This window comes from Lissotriton vulgaris, chromosome 9 (assembly GCF_964263255.1).
Source record: "Lissotriton vulgaris chromosome 9, aLisVul1.2, whole genome shotgun sequence".
Lineage (NCBI taxonomy): Eukaryota > Metazoa > Chordata > Amphibia > Caudata > Salamandridae > Lissotriton > Lissotriton vulgaris.
The window spans coordinates 600,278,074-600,297,132 of NC_141697.1; the positions used below are offsets into that span (position 1 = coordinate 600,278,074).

At 45.1% G+C, this 19,059-nt stretch overlaps 1 protein-coding gene across 1 annotated transcript in view; it reads left to right on the forward strand.

Moving 5' to 3' along the window:
- LOC147691938 (uncharacterized) overlaps positions 1–18,635 on the forward strand; it is a 95,089-nt gene extending 76,454 nt beyond the window's left edge. The window contains exons 5-7 of the mRNA XM_086938219.1: positions 11,250–11,357; positions 11,580–11,678; positions 16,632–18,635. Coding sequence (XP_086794345.1) covers positions 11,250–11,357; positions 11,580–11,678; positions 16,632–17,317 — 893 coding nt within the window. The 3' untranslated portion in view covers positions 17,318–18,635. The remainder of the gene's footprint in view (positions 1–11,249; positions 11,358–11,579; positions 11,679–16,631) is intronic.
- The last annotated feature ends 424 nt before the right edge of the window (positions 18,636–19,059 follow it).

The window sequence follows — 19,059 nt, forward strand, 5'->3', positions numbered from 1 at the left end:
GCAACATTCATATTCTGGGCTTCTTTCTTCATGCGCTAAAAGGTACAAAAAAGTCGGGGGCAAATTTTATGCTTGCCGGTGATTTTAACATTCATCTTTGTGGGAACCCTTGGCAGCGGTCAATAGTGTTCAATGTTGCATGCTTTCGGCTAGCCCTCATATTGAACACTCTTATCAAGGCCCGAATTTAAACGGGATTTTGAATGAGTTTAACCCGGTATTTTCCCATGATAATATTCTACGCCAAAGGCTTAATTATGCATCCCACATTTACAGGGAGGGGAAGTGATACAATTATTCATTTTATTCTTGTTTCAGTCCTCAGTTTTCTTCATATTAGAGATATCACATCTCTGCAGAGCCCCTTCAGCAACCACAAGCCTGTTTTCCTATCCTTATGTTGGCCTAAGGCTGTGCGCAAGAACCTGCTAGTAGTTAGCACCGCCTGCCAAATAATTAGCTAGGGTAGAAGACTTAGGTGGTCAGAAGTAGTTCCCTAAGGTTTGAATGAGTCCCTTTACTCAAGATGAGCATCCAAGCTCATGACCTGCCTGATGAGTAATTCGGATCCCAGAGAGAGGTTGGGGGCCTTTGATTCTGTCTCTCGCACTGTCTCCACCCTCTTCGTTTTTCCTGTGCCCAAACAGCGTCTCATGGTACCAAAATGGTTTGACAAGTGATGTTTCCAAGCGTTAAGGCATTTAAAATGTGACATACATACTAAACCCAGGGATTCCAGCCTCATTAAGACTTGCCGTAAAATATATAAGGTGGAAACAATGAGTTGTAGGAATACATTAAGAGATATAGCACTGGGCAATATACCAGAAGCAAGCATGTTGAGATGTAGTGCCAAATTCGGAAGCATTAATAAAAATCTCCTATTTGCTCCAGATGACATAGCAGCACTCGCTTCACACATCACCGAATATAGTTGGGGTTCCCATTTCGAAGGAATATATAGCAGTGTTCTCCCCTCTAATGATGATAATGGAGGATTCCTGGTGGAAGGTACTCCCAAGTTGTTGTTTATACTTGATGAGGTCAAGAAGGATATACAAGGTTTATCAAAGAACAAATCTCCAGGGCGAGACGGTATACCACCAGACCTATAAAATAATAATATAGAGGCTTGGGCTCCAGTCTTGATGCAAACTTTGAATGCAGCAGTTCTGAAGTTCCTCTATAGTCATGGGGTACTTCTATCATCGTTCTTGATTTTGAAAAGGGTGGACCGGGACAATCCCCAATGCTACAGGCCCATATCCCTTATAGACTCAGTAGTTAAGGTGGTAGGGTGTGCCCTTCTGGACAGGTTAGTATTGTGAGCTGAGAAATATAATATCCTCTCCGGTGTGCAGTATGGTTTTCTGCCAGGAGATCGACATCAGACCAATGTTTAAATGTGTACTTTGTCTTAAGTAAACACACAGTTGCTTGTTCAGGTTCCATCATTTATCAGTCACCAAGTGGATGAAGAGCTCCTGTCTAAAATTAAATGGAGACAAAACTAAGATCATGTTCCTGGACAATACTCCTAATTCTTCTATGATTTTAAGCTGTCTGAGTTGTCTTTGTCTCCCCCCTGCTCCAAATCAACCATAAAGAGCCTAGGAATGTGGATGGGTGAGTCCCTCAAGTTCGACTCTCAAGCCATGAAACTTGGTGCTACATGTTATAGCATGTTGAGGATGCTACGGAAAATTCTCGCCCTTCTCCCGGCCCACCTCAGATGGTAGTCCAGGCCCTCACACTCTCTAGCCTGGATTACAGCAACCCACTTTACTTGGGAGCCCTCAAAGCCACAATAAAGAAATTGCAGGTAGCACATAACTCTGCTGCTCAGTTACTGTACAATATCCTGAGATATTAATTTGCCCTACAGCCTTCACTAGCTCCCTGTGACCGAAAGGATCAAATTCAAATCACTCTGTATCTCCCACAGGGCACTATGAGACAAAGCACCTTCGCATGCTCCGAAAGATCTTCCGCTGGATCCCCACCGAAACCAGGAAGACCGTCACCCAGGCACTCGTCACCAGCCGACTGGACTACGGGAACACCCTCTATGCAGGAACCACGGCCAAACTGCAGAAAAGACTGCAGCGCATATAGAACGCCTCCGCACGACTCGTCCTGGACATCCCCCGCCACAACCACATCTCCACCCACGTGAGAGACCTGCACTGGCTCCCCGTCAGCAAGAGGATCACTTTCAGACTCCTCACCCACGCACACAAGGCTCTTCACAACCTGGGACCCAAGTACCTCAACAACCGCCTCACCTTCCACACACCCACCCGCCAGCTGCGATCGACCAGCCTGGCCCTCGCCACCGTACCACGCATTCGCAGAGCCACCGCCGGAGGAAGATCCTTCTCCTTCCTGGCGGCCAAGACTTGGAACTCCCTCCCCATCCACCTACGGCTGACCCAGGACCATCTCTCCTTCAGGAGGCAACTCAAGACCTGGCTTTTCGAGCAATAGCGGACCCCTTCCCCCCCAGCGCCTTGAGACCCTCCGGGTGAGTAGCGCGCTATATAAATTGTTTTTTGATTGATTGATTGATCATTCGGCCACTGGTGTTTCCCTACATTCCAGAGAGATTGCTGCGCTTCTCTAATGCCCATTTGGTTAAGACCATTACTGTAAAGAAAGCAAAATAAAGAGAGCAATCTGTCCCATAAAGTGCTTCTAAGTTGTGGAACAGTCTCCCTTTTTCTCTCCATACAATTGGGAAAGAACTTGCCTTTCAAAAATCATTGAAAACCTGACTCTTCTCCAAAGGTTCGCAGCAAACTCCCCTTTTGCCTCTGTGCTGCACTGGAATGCCTATTGGTAGCAATGCGCTATACAACTGCTCATAGAATAGAGTAGAATTTAGCCTTTATGTCTCTCACCTCAGGATTTGACAGGGTTAATAGAGACAAGTTGCGCAGTTAATGTTATCCATAGGGGTAAATCGAGATATAGTATATTTTCTAAGAGATCTCCGTGCTAACACTTTGGCCTTGGTGCACTATTCAAATAACGTGGAATAACCTGTTGTTTTAATTTTGGCAGAGGAATGAGACAGGGATGCATCTTGGCCGTTTTTTATTCACCCTAAATGTAAACTAACTGGAGCAGGCCCTGATAGATTCCCATGCTGATTGTCCACGAGTTGGATCTCCACTCTTGCTCTTATTTCTCTATCCAAATGATGCAGTTTTAATGGTCAACTTGGCAAGGGGTTTGCAGGCCCTGCTGGATTATTTTGCAGCTTTCATGATAACTTGGATTTGTCGGTTAACATCAGCAAATCCTATGTGATGATTATGGGTCCTCCTCGTACAACTAAAATAAAATCGTTTCCTCTTGGGACAGACACATTACCCATGACTAGGGCTTTCTTATACCTGGGGATACTATTTGACCCGTCCTTAGCTAGAGCCCATGGTAGATGGGAAAATGCACTTTTATAAGGGCAAAGTAAACACAGTAGTATGGTTAGAATACCCATTAGGGCACGGTTGCAGATTTATCAGGCCACATTCATCTCAAAAATCGTACATTGGAGTGAAATCTGGGTCTACACCAAATTGAACCAGTTGGAGATAGTCAAAAATACTTTCTTAAGACGTCTACGGTGTCTCCCCAAAGTGTCTCAAATTTTGCAACCTGTGAGTTATTGGGAGTTGGTTATGTAACAGATATAATGATACTTTGTCCTTCTTCTCTGGTTAAATATTTGGTCTAGGGAGGAAATCAAGCCGAATATGGGGATATTGAAAGATTGACTTGCCCTTGATCACTCCCTACATATCCCTTGGCTCAAGTATGTTAAGGAGGCCTTGCAAGGCCTAGGCAGGGTTGATCCTTATCCAGGGACTAGTATTGCCCCGTCTGGATTATAGCAATATGGTCTACCTGGGAGCCCCAGAGGCCACCTTGACGAGACTGCAGCGGACACAGAACGCTGCGGCACGTCTGCTCATGAACCTTCCCTCGAGAGTGTCAGCAAATCCAGCCCTCAAGGCCTTGCACTGGCTCCCTGTGCGCCAAAGGGTGGAATTCAAAGCCATGTGCACGACACACAAACTGATCAACGGATCTGGCCCTGCGATCCTTAGCAGTTTGGTCACCCCCTACAAAGCATCCAGATCCCTCCGTTCGGAGAATGAGCACTTAGCCAACATCCCCAAATTCAAAAGGACACGCACAGGAGGACGACGATTCTCGGTTCAAGCGGCCACAGGATGGAACTCCCTCCCACGCACCCTCAGACTGGAATCCAGTTACCTGGTTTTTCGCAAAAAACTGAAAACGCACCTATTCCCGAAATAAATGTCCCTCCTCCCTTCCCTTCCCTCAATGGATAACAACCTTCTTACAGCGCGGGGATGCCCTTGGGTCACCAGGCGCTATACAAATCGCTAAATAATAATAAATAAATAATCTACACCGCTGAGATCACAGAGAAATCTGATCGTAATTGAATATAATGATATCATGCTTGGGATTGCTTTCAGAAAAAAAGCTGCACTTCAGTTGGCCCAGGTCGGTAGATATATTTTGCTGAAATCTGTTCATACAATGGAGCCCTATCCTTCAGTTGTAATGAGTATTTATGTCTGCTTTTTACTCACTAGATTCAGGCTGGATCTTTGCACTATTTGATTACTTTCCCACGTGGCAGACATGATGCACATACTCTTGATGCCAATAGGTGCGAACAGTGTGTCTCCTTGGGACACCTTGCACTTTATCATGTTTTGTAATTTTTATTCTGTACCAATTAATGTTTATTTAATTCCTTTGCTGAAAAGGGCTCAGTTCACCCAGGTGCATCCAGCCCTCCTTTTTAAAAAAAATATTGTTGACTATTGATATCATTTTTAATGTAGCTTATTTTTTTTAATCTGCTATGAAACTTAGACATTGTAGTGACTTATGAACCCCTATGCCTGAATCTTAGTGTATCTTTTTAATGTATGTGTTCGAGGCATGTGGGCTGCTGAATTCATATCTGTGCATAGATCGCCGCCTAGTGTTGGGTCCGGATGATTGCACATTGTTGTCCTGGAAGAGTCTTCGAAGTATCACGAGATAGGTGGCTCCTCCCCTGGACTACAGTGCACATGGGCATCCTCTCCATCCTCAGATTGTTTTTTTCCGCCGTTGGGTTCAGATGTTACTATCTTAGCTCAAGTTAGGAAAACTTTCTACGAAGCCAAAAGGCTTTCAACAGCGTCGGTATTGTTTCGTTTGGTACCGATACCTTTGCTTCGAGAGGACATCGAGGAATTGGACGGGTTTTCTTCCACTTTCGACCCGATCTTCGATCTACGATGGAAAGAAGCCCATTTAAAAGGTGTCCACTTTGTAATGCAAAATACCCGCACATCGGTGTCCATCCGGTGTGCAACAAGTGCCTGTCCCCGGATCACAACGAGGCCCATTGTATGGCCTGTGCCCGGTTCAGGTCGAATAAAACTCTTCGGATCCGACGTGCGGCTCGATTGGAGTCGCAGAGATCAGCACCTGTTCCAGAAAACATCTTCGGGACCGAAGACGAAGAGGTCGTTGATCTGGAGGATCAAGAAGAACACTCTGATCCGGCTTCGGGCCATGACTCCGAGTATGACGCCGAAGACGAGGAGGTCTTAGAAGAAGACGAAAACGTTGTCAAGGAGGTAGGAGACGACGCAGAGGCCCTTGTGGCCGTAGAAGATAGCTCAGGCGAGGAGCTAGGCCCAACCGGTTATACGGGGGCCGAAGAGGAAGCGCTCACTAAGGCTCAGGTCGAGGGATCGCCACAAGGCCTTACCCAAGATCTACAGACTCGTTCAACAGCCCCGCATAAAGGACCGGCTTCGAACATATATAAGTCAACCCAACCAAGCCCATTCATAGCCAAAGAGGTGTCGGAGTCACTACAGCGTATCAAAGATAAGGCTACGGCGGTCGGGCCGAAGAAGGCCCCAACACCAAAGCTGGTCGGGAACGTTCAGCCCGCATCAACACCAATCAAATTCGGGTTGCCACTGACGGTGCATCCGAAGATGTTCGAACCGAAGAAAGTTATCGGAGCCATCAAAAGAGTGTCGATGGAGGTAGAGGCTACACAGGAGCCTGAAGACCAGGAGTCGAGGCAGTTCATCGACTTGGAAACTGGTAGACTGTCCATATATAAAAGGAAGATCGTACCAGAAACACCCATGGAGTCATATAGGATTCCCTTTAAGAAGAAGAGGGACTCAACAACATCGCCGGTTCTTGTGGAACCTCTCCAATCATATGGTCACGAACCTCAGACTTTTTCACCCACATACTCAGATGTGGATGCAGGGGATGACGAAAATGAGGATGACACTTATCATGTTGGCACTGATCCCGATGATCAAAACCAACCATGGACAGACCCAGCTGACCCAAAAGAAACGCACACTGCCCCTGACACACAGGTATACAATGTAAAAACATCCACCACTGAGGACACTACTGCCTTTAACGGCCTTATTGAAAGGGCGGCAAGTAACCATGACGTGCAACTACATGCTGACCCTGTGGGGGAAGACTTTCTGGTCGACACCTTTTCCACTTCAGAAAGGACAGTCAAGACCATGCCCATGCTAAAAGGGGTTCTTAAGCATGCTGGTGAAATTTTTAAGGAAACCACCAGGGCCAGGGTATTGAACCCAAGAATTGAAAAGAAATATAGACCGGCACCTGTGGACCCTACTTATATAAGGGGACAGTTGCCATTGGACTCGTTAGTTGTTTCTAATGCACGTAAAAGGGCAAACTCCCAGACTACAGGTGATGCTCCTCCTCCTGACAAGGAGTCGAAAGTACTGGAAACTTCAGGGAAAAGGGTGGCAGCGCAGGCAGCCAATATCTGGCGCATTGCCAACACTCATGCACTCTTAGCCAGATATGACAGGTCCTATTATGATACCCTTGAGACACTGTTGCAACACCTACCAGATCAGTACAAGGAGAGTGCAGAACTACTAATCCAGGAAGGAAAGCTTATAACCAATGCTTCCATCAAGTGCGCGCTAGACGCAGCTGACACTGCAGCCAGGGCCATTAACACTAGCGTCATGTTAAGGAGACATGCCTGGTTAAGAATCTCGGGATTCAAGCCAGAAATACAAACTTCTATCCTTAATCAGCCTGTTAACACGGACTACTTATTTGGACCTGAGGTTGACACCACCCTTGAAAAAATTAAAAAAGACACAGAGACTGCAAAGTCTATGGGGGCTCTGCAGTCGCAGCAGTTTCGGGGTGGCTCCTTTCCTCGCTCCAATACTAGAGGACCTTCAAGAGGCCAATCCACACAGCAGACGCAGTACAATAAAGGAGGTACACAATCCACCTACAATAAAAACAACAGGGGTGGATATCGTGGAAACAACATCAAGGGTAGAGGAAGAGGAAACAACAGTTCCAGATCCTCTGCCAATAACAAACAGTGACGCCCTGTCACTGCCCCTCGACCACTTAACACCTGTCAGGGGGAGAATACAACAGTTCCTGCCGGTCTGGAAATCCATCACCACAGACTGGTGGGTGAGAGACATTGTCCAGTACGGGTATTGTCTGGAATTAACATCCACTCCACCCAACATACCACCAAGACACCGTCCTATGTCCGCAGAGCACTTACACTTATTGCAGCAGGAGGTCGTCAGTATGCTGCAAAAAGGGGCCATAGAGATCGTTCCTGTAGAAGACCAAGGCTCAGGGGTGTACTCTCTGTAATTCCTGATACCCAAAAAGGAAGGGTCTCTAAGACCCATACTGGACCTCAGGCCTCTAAACAGCTACATTCTGTCAGAGCATTTTAATATGCTCACTTTACAGCAGGTTCTGCCGTTACTCAGTCAGGGAGACTTCCTCGCGACTCTAGATCTAAAAGATGCGTATTTTCATATACCCATACACCCATCACACAGACACTATCTCAGGTTCACTATTCAAAATCAACATTATCAATTCAAAGTCCTCCCTTTCGGAGTAACGACGGCACCCAGGGTGTTCACAAAGTGCCTGGCGACAGTAGCAGCACACCTCAGAAGACAGCACATACATGTCTACCCTTATCTGGACGACTGGCTTATTCAAGCAAAGACGGCCCAGCAGTGTGCCAGCCACATGTCCCACACCATTCATCTTCTTCACAGTCTGGGATTCTCGCTGAATTACCCAAAGTCACATCTTCAGCCCGCCCACGTGCGACAGTACCTGGGCGCGACAATAAACACTCTGGCAGCCAGAGCTCAGCCAAATTCAGTGAGAATAAACACCATGCAACTGCTGATACAGAAGTTCAGACCCCAACACTCACTTCCAGCAAGAGTGTTCATGCAGTTAATAGGCATGATGCCTCCTGCATCTTCATAGTCCCGCACAGGAGGCTACATATGCGCCCGCTTCAGGAGTGCTTAGCACGTCAGTGGAATCAGGCTCAAGGACAATGGAAAGACCTAGTGTTGGTGAGCGGTCGGGCATACAACTCTCTGCATTGGTGGAACAAACAAAACCTTTGCAAGGGCCGACCGTTCCAAGAGCCTGTACCACAAATAATACTGACAACGGACGCATCTCTCCAAGGATGGGGAGCTCATGTACTCCATTACACGGTGCAGGGACTTTGGACAGCACAGCAAAAGAGGATGCACATCAACCTTCTGGAATTGATGGGGATCTTCATGGCAATGAAGGCTTTCAAAGTACACTTGTGCAACAAAGTCGTGTTGATCCGGACGGACAACATGACTGCCATGTACTACATACAAAAGCAGGGAGGAACACACTCTCCACAGTTGTCTCATCTGGCTCAGAGCATGTGGAAGTGAGCCATTCAAAGGAACATCTTCCTCATGGCGGAACACCTCCCGGGCAAAGACAACCAGATGTACTTCCAGCAGTGGGGTCATCCACAGATAGACCTGTTCGCCACAAGGGAAAACGCAAAATGCCAAAGCTTCGCCAGCCGGTTCCCACATCCACAGTCGCAGGGCATTGCGATATGGATGAACTGGTCAGGCAAATTTGCGTACACTTTTCCCCCAGCACCTCTAATACCACTAGTGGCACGCAAACTGAGGCCACACTCGATGACACTCATCCTGGTTGCTCCACTGTGGGCACGCCAACCACGGTACACCACGTTTCTGGAACTATCTGTGGTACCGCATCAAAGGCTGCACCTCACACCCAGGCTTTTGACGCAGAGCCATGGCGACATTCAGCATCCAGATCAGCAACAGCTCAACCTGGCGATCTGGCTCCTGAAGTCTTAGAATTTGGCTACCTCAACTTGCCACCAGAATGTATGAATATCATCAAGGAGGCAAGTCGGCCCACAACTAGAGCATGCTATGTGGCTAAATGGAAAAGGTTTGTCATATATTGTAACAACAATGACATTAACCCGCTGGATGCTTCTATTCAGAACATTATCTGTTATTTGTTGCACTTATACAGATGTAATCTGGCGTACAGTTCCATTCGGATACATTTATCCGCAATAGCAGCTTATCTTCAAAACAGGCAGCACCTCTCACTGTTCAGAGTGCCTGCCATTAAGGCTTTTCTGGAAGGACTCAAATGAGTGATCCCTCCCAGACACCCACCTTCACCAGTCTGGAACCTCAATGTGGGCCTCACCAGACTGGTGGGACCACCTTTTGAACCTCTACACTCTTGTGAGATTCAGTTTCTAACCTGGAAAGTGGCTTTTCTAGTAGCCATTACCTCACTACGAAGAGTTAGTGAACTTCAGGCACTAACCATTCAAGAGCCATTCATACAGGTCCACGCAAATAGAGTTGTACTACGCACCAACCCTACATTCATGCCTAAAGTGATTTCGCAGTTCCACATGAACCAGACCATAGAACTGCCAGTTTTCTTTCCTAATCCAGAAAATGTCGCAGAGAGATCCCTACACACATTAGATGTCAAAAGGGCTCTTATGTACTATATAGACAGAACAAAGGATTTCAGAAAAACAAAACAGCTTTTTGTTGCATTTTCTCCACAACACAAAGGCAACCCCATTTCCAAAGCAGGGATAGCCAGGTGGATCGTTAAGTGTATACAGATTTGCTATGCTAAGGCTAAACACACACTTACCATTCCACCAAGAGCACACTCCACACGTAAATTAGGAAGGTCCATGGCTTTCCTGGGGAATATTCCGTTAGAAGAGATATGTAAGGCAGCCACATGGTCCACCACAAATACATTTACAAAACACTACTCCGTAGATGTGCATTCTAAACAGCAGGCAGCTGTAGGACAGGCTGTTCTCAAAACCCTTCTTCAGACTGCTGCAGCGGGCCCCGGCGGCCGCCGCTAACAGGAGGGACTGCTATGCAATCTATGCACAGATATGAATTCAGCAGCCCACATGCCTCGAACTGAATATGCTACTTACCAGTATGCATCTGCTCTTGGCATGTAGGGCTGCTGACATTCATATCGCCCACACTCCTCCCCGGGGCCTGTAGCAGCTGTAGCATTCAGAATTACTATGTCGCATGGACATCACTCACTGTATTACACTCCATCTCTGCCACAATGGTGAAAAACAATCTGAGGATGCCCATGCGCACTGTAGGCCAGGGGAGGAGCCACCTATCTCGTGATACTTCGAAGACTCTTCCAGGACAACAATGTGCAATCATCCGGACCCAACACTAGGCGGCGATCTATGCACAGATATGAATGTCAGCAGCCCTACATGCTAAGAACAGATGCATACTGGTAAGTAGCATATTCGTTATTTCAAGCAGCTATGTATTTTTCTTGTGGTTTTTATGTATTTATTTTGTACTGTGTTTATGTACTTTGTTGTTCAAAAACCGAAAAAGCTTGATTGACTTTTAAGTCAAAACAGCACAGTTATCCATCAGAGGAAACTACATATGTGAACTGTATGCTATTTTTGTACTGTTGCACTGTTTTGTACTGTTGCAGTTTGTTCAAGAGTTCTTGTTTTTTTTATCTGCCAGCAGCACTTACAATATTCTCCTTTTTGTGGCATCTGCAGTTTGTATAGGTGAACAATTTGTAAAGGGTCAGTATATGATAGGTGTGGTCCCAAAACGTGATACACATTTCTGAAAGGATAATATCCATAATAAATTGCTGGAAACATTGTTTGAAATAAACATTAAATGTCTAGATACACTATATGTGTAATGAATAATTACAGTGAAGTGGGTGATATATATATATTTGTCTGCCAGGCTATAAACGAAGTACTGACACATGTTTGAAGAAGGAGCATGAGTCAAAGGCTTTTATGATGGCGCATCCTTATGATGAAGATGAATGTACCTTCAAGCCCAGTGCAGGTAAGAGCCGAAGGCCTCTAACCTTACACTCTCATGAAAGTAGATAAATAATGTTTTCCTTTTTTCATTTGTTGCTTTATAAGTAACTACTCTTATTCCTCTGTGTTAAGTGTTCATTCCATTTTATCTCTCACATTTACCTAGTTTGGTAGATGGCTCTAATTCAGTTGTAGAGGACTAGTAGGAATATATCTAACATTTGGTTTATCTTTCTAACAACAGGACATGATGTCATTTCATTAGTTATTAAAGAAGAGGAGGAGTTGTCTTTCTTGGAGAATCAAGAGATTAAAAACATAGGAAACATCAGTACTCCCCGAGGTGAGTAAACTCTACTGCATTTAATGGCATTTGACCATCTGAACAGTCATATCTTTGAAGCTTGCCCCCAGCCTCTGTTACTGTATGGTACAAAAGGGGGTGGTGATGGACGGAGCATCTGAACCAATCAAACACTCACACCCAGTCAACAGATCTGGGTTTAATCCATCACCGTTCTTTAGCCCACTCTGCCACCCAAGTTCAGACATGGCCATATGCAAATCAGTCTGACCCTGTGCCTCATGGGAATAGTCCAGCCCGAACTGCCAAGCCATGCCTTCCCCGGACCGGAAACAAGCTTCTGAGGACCGGTTTCTGGCATTTCAGCCGTCTTCAGCCCGGCTTGCTTGAATCCAGTGGCAAAGTGAGCAAGGGACTCAAGTCTGAGCTTACCCTGCCAACTTGTGGCGAGCAAAGTGGTACGAAAGGGGGTGGTGATGGACGAAGCACCTGACCCAATCAAAAACTCACACCCAGTCAACAGATCTGGGTTTAATCCATCACCATACTTTAGCGCACTCTGCCAACACAGTTCAGACATGGCCATATGCAAATCTGTCTGACCCTGTGCCTCATGGGAACAGTCCAACCCGAACTGCCAAGCCATGCCTTCCCTGGACCGGAAACACGCCTCTGAGGACCGGTTTCTGGCATTTCAGCCGTCTTCAGCCCGGCTTGCTTGAATCCAGTGGCAAAGTGAGCAATAGACTCACGTCTGAGCATACCCTGCCAACTTGTGGTGAACAAAGTGGTACAAAAGGGGGTGGTGATGGACGGAGCATCTGAACCAATCAAACACCTACACCCTGTCAACAGATCTGGGTTTAATCCATCACCCTTCTTTAGCCCACTCTCCCATCCCAGTTCAGACATGGCCATATGCAAATCAGTCTGACCCTGTGCCTCATGGGAACAGTCCAGCCCGAACTGCCAAGCCATGCCTTCCCTGGACCGGAAACAAGCTTCCGAGGACCGGTTTCTGGCATTTCAGCCATCTTCAGCCCGGCTTGCTTGAATCCAGTGGCAAAGTGAGCAATAGACTCACGTCTGAGCATACCCTGGCAACTTGTGGCGAACAAAGTGGTACAAAAGGGGGTGGTGACGGACGGAGCATCTGAACCAATCAAACACTCACACCCAGTCAACAGATCTGGGTTTAATCCATCACCGTTCTGTAGCCCACTCTGCCACCCCAGTTCAGACATGGCCATATGCAAATCAGTCTGACCCTGTGCCTCATGGGAACAGTCCAGCCCGAACTGACAAGCATCTGTTACTGTATGGCAGACTGGTCACCTATTTCAATTTTCCTACAGTGTGTTTCATTTGTTTGTTGTTTACTTCTGTATAGAACTGCATGCAGTCTTGCGGCTGCCTATGTGTGCTTGTCATGTGATTCAGACAGGAGTGACTAATAGAGGGTGGACGTTTACATACCAAAGATGTGGTGGTATTTTGGGGTTGCAAATTGCACTTGGCTTCTGAAAAACATCATCTGATGCAATGGATTCCACTCCTTTTAAGTCAAGTCAACAAAACAACTGATTTTTGTGGTTGCAAAAAACCTCCTGTCTACTTACAAAGAACTTACACTGGGCTTAAAGCCTGCCCATCTGCCATTGGTTACCGTTGATTGGGTTTATTGTCACTTCTTGTCATTTATGTGCTTTTAATTCAATGGCATTGTCCATCATGTCTCAGTCTCCTACTCTGGATCCTATCCTCTTTACTTGTGTCCTTGAACTGCTCACCTTTCGGGAACTTGTTTATTCATTTAGCTTTAGTGCTCCATGACAGTACATGTATGTTGCTAGATGAAAGTGTTATGTGGTATGGTAGGGGTGCCTTACCATGTAATACTAGCACAATACACAAAGATTGACCCGACTACTATGTAGTACACCTTCTCTAGAATCTGGTACAGGGGTTGTGAGCAGACAGGCTACTGCAACAACGTGTTTAGCATTTTACATCACCAACTTGGATGATAAGTGATTGACACAATTTATAAAAATAACTTTGATTTTTATGTTTTATAGATATCAAAACTAAATCAATACATACATACATGATCACCAAAGTTATCGATTTACAATCATTAAATCACTCAATCTTAAGCAATATAAAAACTTTACTGTTGCAGGCATTGGGAAAAAATATATATGCTATTGGTTACTTAGGGAGCGAGTTTAATCAAACCCACTCAAGGCCTTGTGAGTCCCTAGACCAGTTAACAACATCTAGCACGATTTTTCCTGGCTCAGGAGAACAGGGTGCAGAGGTGCAATTTAGCTGTCAAACAGAGCTGTCAATCAAGCTTGCAGTCTTTAATGGCTACCTTAGCAAAAAGGTACTTGCAGGTCGTGTTGAGCAAAAACCTTTGGAACTCAAGCAAGAAGCTGGCCCTGGACCAGGAGTCTCCAGGCAAATCGACTCCACCTGGCTCTGGGGACTCGGGTGCAGTGGTGCTCTTGGCTATCCGTGATGCTGACAGGTGTGCCAAGAGAGGGGGAAAACAAATGCAGGATTTTTACGGTGGAGCCACTGGGGTGGTTAGTCATTCTTGCAGTTGGACTTCTCCCCTTGGAGCGTCAAATTAAGCAGGTAGTAGTCAGACAGACCACCAGCTAGCCTTGGTACCCAGAAGCTCTGCGGTTGAGAAAATCTTCTCCCAGAGGACCAAGGGAATCGTGTAGACATCTGAGCCTCGCTGAGGGTTGGGAGTACAGTTCCCAGATGCCACCTGCCCAGTGACTTTGAGCGGCCGTGCTGGATGGCTCTGCAGACAGTACTTCAAGGTTTTGGATTTAGCAGTTTGTGCCTGCTGACTGCAGGGGTCTAGTTCCTTTTGCTCAAGTGATTTCTTGTGAAGTCTGGAGGTTGTAGAGGGGTTCACCTACCTTGTGGAACCAGCCTCTTACCTTGTTCAAGTCGCAATCCAGCTGGTGCACTGTGGCTGCTCCAGATACAGAGCTTAGCGCCTTTCTTTGTGGAGTCCTGGTATAGGAATAGTAGCCAATGGACATCTAGTCCTGTAGCTATTCCACCGCTGTAGTGAGCATTTCCTGTGGGGGTATGTTACTAAAATTAGCCAGACACAGATTTTTAGTCTAAATTTAAGATAGCCGAAACAATCCTCGGTTGTGCTCCTCAGCTGCAACACCCCAGAGGGGTGGTAACCCTTGTGGAGGTGTATGCTTCCTGCCTGCAAAAAACAGTGCCCTGGGGCAGGGGGAGGCTTTGTCCTTGATTTGGGAACAATTTCCTTTGTCCCATGGCACTGGCTAAGTCTTTGAGGCTCACTGCTGTGCTAGTTCGTTCACTAGCTGTCCCGTGTGGGCGGGGGTGTCACCTCCTGCACATTGAGGCCTTTGTCTCTGTCCTCTGGGAGCGCCACACACTCCCCAGTATGAGATCAGATTTCTGTCTTGGCAGCAGACCCTCAAAAAAGGCCGAGACCAGGTGGGCATTGTCTAAAGTGTTACCCGGGTACTTGCTGTCTTAACCTTGGCACCACCATCATGTCAGGGATTAAAAAGCACGGTGTTTGATACCAAACATGAAGAAAAGAGACTATTCCATGATGTAGGGAACATCTGGGGTTGCCCAGTGTCCAGCCCATGTTATCCTATGGAGGGTGGGTCGTTTGCGGCAGAATTACGCTTAGAAAGCTACCACAGGGCAATATATGCTTGCACATTTATTTTCACACATGTAATATAATGCACACTGCCTCCAGGGCTATAGGATGCCTACCTTAGGGATGACTGACATATATTAGATGCAATTAGGTGACCCTGTCACACATGGTGTGTGCAGGGTCAAACTCGAGCAGGCAATCTGCTCCATTAGGGCTGACATGGCAGACCTGAGCACTTTGGTTTTACTCGAGTCACTCAGGGTGGCACAATCTGTGCAGCAACCCTAATGCCCCTTTTAAATTCCTGCCCCGGGCACCACTGGTACCATATACTAGGGCCTTACTCAATTGGGTGTAGAAATTCACATTTACAGTTTAAGGGAAAGAGCACTGGTGCTGGTCCTGGTTCGCTGGACCCAGCACACTTTCAGGGGGAACATCTGGAACAACGAGGCAAGAGCCATGAGTTCTGGAAGCCTTCAACCCTAACAACAGCTTGCCTGAACAACGACTTTGAATTAACCACACATGTGTATGGTAAAGGCAAAGTCGGTCTAATGTTCAGGATGGACATGAAAAAGAAACGAAGAAAGAGAAGAGGATAGAATGGGTAGGAGGGGTTTGGAGTATTTTTTAGGGGGTGTAGTGGGGATTCGGGTAGTTTTTAGGTGTGATCGATGTAGTTTTTAGGGAGTGGGGAGTTTCAAGGTAGTTTGCTGGGGTAGGGTGGATTTGGGGTCTGTTTTAGGGGTAGGGGTGTTCAGGGTAGTTTTTAGGGGGTGGGTGGATTGGGGGAAGTTTTTAGGAGGTGGGGAAGCTCTTAGGTGAAAGGTTCCAGACTGACAGATTGGGTACTGCCAGTCTGGAAGAAACAAAGGAATTTGAGAGTGGGTCGTTGGATTGAAATGTTGCATGTTTGTTGAATGAAGATGGGGTGGGAGACCGTGTCAAATGCTGCAGAGAGGTCCATGAGGATGAGCGCCGTGTGTCTGCTCTGTCTAGGTTCATGGAGACGTCGTCTGTGGCAGCAATGAGATCAGTTTCCGTGCTGTATTTAGGAGGAGATGAATGTCAGCATGAAAACATTTGAGCACTTTGATTGGAAAGACGTAGCACAAGAAATCTAATCTGCGGTATCTGATGAAAAAGCGAATTAAATAGTTTATTCACAATCTCAACTTCTAATCCTACATGAGAATGCAATGTTCTCATTGTACACAAAGCTACTAGGATAATTTGTTTGGAAGAAATATCCTCTCTAATGAACATGTTCAATAAGAAAATGTTAACAAATCTCTCTCATTCCAATACAGCAGGTGATTTGTGCATGAAGCGGAATAAAAGAGTGGGAGAACTCGTAAAATGTAACAAAGAAAAAGCAACCTGTAAAGCAACAGCACAGAAGACCATAGCCAATGTGCTACACAGCCCTCAAAAGTCAGCAAACTCCGGAAACCAGATGTGGCCAGAAAGTTACCAGGAGCAAGGCGGAGGAAAAACCACTCACACTGATAATAGCTCCAGCTATGCACAACATTTTATTTTGCATCATGGAAGGACCAAAGAAGAAATATCTTCTGAATTTGAAAGCGATCATGGTAATTCACAGTTTCCCAGTGGTGTCCAAAACAAGCAACAAAATCAGACAACATACTCATGTACTGAATGCAATAAAATCTTCAGTATCAAGGACGAGCTTCTTAGACATATTGAGTCACATTCAAGAATAAGGCCATATACATGCAGAGACTGTGGGAAAAGCTTTCTTCAAAAGGGAAATCTTATCAAGCATTATAGAACACATACCGGTGAAAAGCCTTATCAGTGTATTTTCTGTCACAAAAGTTTCAGTCGGAAAGATTACCTCAATGGACATATGAGAATTCATACAGGAGAGAGACCATACAAATGTCCTGAATGTGAAAAATGCTTCACCCAAAAAGGCGAGTTTAACCAACATCGAAGAAAACACATTCGAGAAGATCTTCACACATATTAAACAAATATTAATATGGTAAACATGGTATAAAAGTTCAGAAGCTATTAAGCAGTCTTTTAGTATGTAAGTCAGAAGTACTAGATTTACATAAATACTAGTATAACTAGTATAACTAAGAGTTAAGAGTTTAAGACAAAACACTACATAGGAGAAAATAACCAGAAATTACATATTTAAAAGACAAGTAATTTCAACATTTACAGCTCCTTGCAAATTACAATGAAAACCCGTGTTTGGTCTACTACATTAGCATGCAACAAAACCCTCATTTGAAAAGGAATCTAATTACATCAGTCCTACCATGAGGAACGGAAGACAGATAAATAAAATCATAAGAATGGAACACCTTAGTTTCTGAGAGATAACTACAGATAGGACATGGGCTCCAACAGAGCTATAAGAAAAATGTCCACAAGAATGCTTTGCCAATAAATAGAGGAGCAAAAATACTAAACTTTCCAATTGTTAATTGCATTGAATACCATGCAAGTTCAGTCACTATTTACAGATGACTTCCCTCTCATATAAATACCTCCTCCACAGTACTTTGCAGTCCTCATATGCCTAGTTTCTCATAACCCTATACAGGGGAAGCCATCAAAATCATGAAGAGGTGAGCATTTGTAGCCTTCATGCAGGAAGGTTTTCTATCAACTATAAAGGTTAACAGGGCGAAAACAAGTATTGGAGAAAGTTCTACATAAATGGAGAAACAGCAGCACATTGGAAATTAATTACATTGTTTTTATGGGTATTCTGCTAGATTCCACTCTTGTAAGCAAAACTTGGGGTGAAAGCATAATGCATGTCAATCCAGAAAAGGTGTTCAATTCAAGTAATGCTTAGACAGTCTGTAAGTTTCAATTGTATGAACCACAGAATGCTCATTCCAGTCAGGCTTCAAAGGCTTCAAAGGATTTCCTTATGAAAGTGTCTACCACCTATGATTCTTGTCTGATGCCATATTGTAATTTCCAGGATGTCTGCAGTCCAGTATATGCTCTTTACTTGCATTCCATGCCCGGGATTGCCCTCTGCTGTCACTCAGGGATTTTTCCTGTCCCTTATGCATTTTTAAACTCCTTGCATTCCTTCTTCTTTAAGCTGCCTGTGCAGACATGCACTCCTCTTGTTGTTCCAGTTTGGAACAAGTTGACTTTATTCAATGTCTATTATGATCATTTATTTGATGTCCCTGTGTAGACCATATTATCCTTCATTCCCTCCTGATTCTTCTGTACAGCGCTATGTCACCCCTTGAGACCTTGTCCATACTTGAAGAACCTCATAAATAAATAAAAAATAACTTTTTTCAGTATTTGTACCATTGATCACCCATTTTTTGAAAGAATAGGTGTAAGCCAAACAGAGCTGACGAGTTTCTAATAGCAAGAAAAAATATATTTGCAAAATTAAGAAAAGGGAACTACGAGTAAGTTTTAAAATGGTTGTGTTTGCAAACATAGTCATAGAAAGCATTTACTATATAGTAGTAAAGATGTTCAATTTTTTATAATTGCTATTAAATATGTTGCATCACTACTGCGAGTGGAGTTCCTCCAACAGTGTTTTCCAGATGGAACAGAGGGGTCTAAAATCTGAGAACACTACTGTGCTATACTGGTATGAGGTGCAATGGAACTGGTGCTCAAAGTCATGGTCAATGCACAGAATGATCCCAATAAGAATTATGCCTGGAAATGTAAATAACACATGTAAAAGGACAGTTAGCATTATCAGGA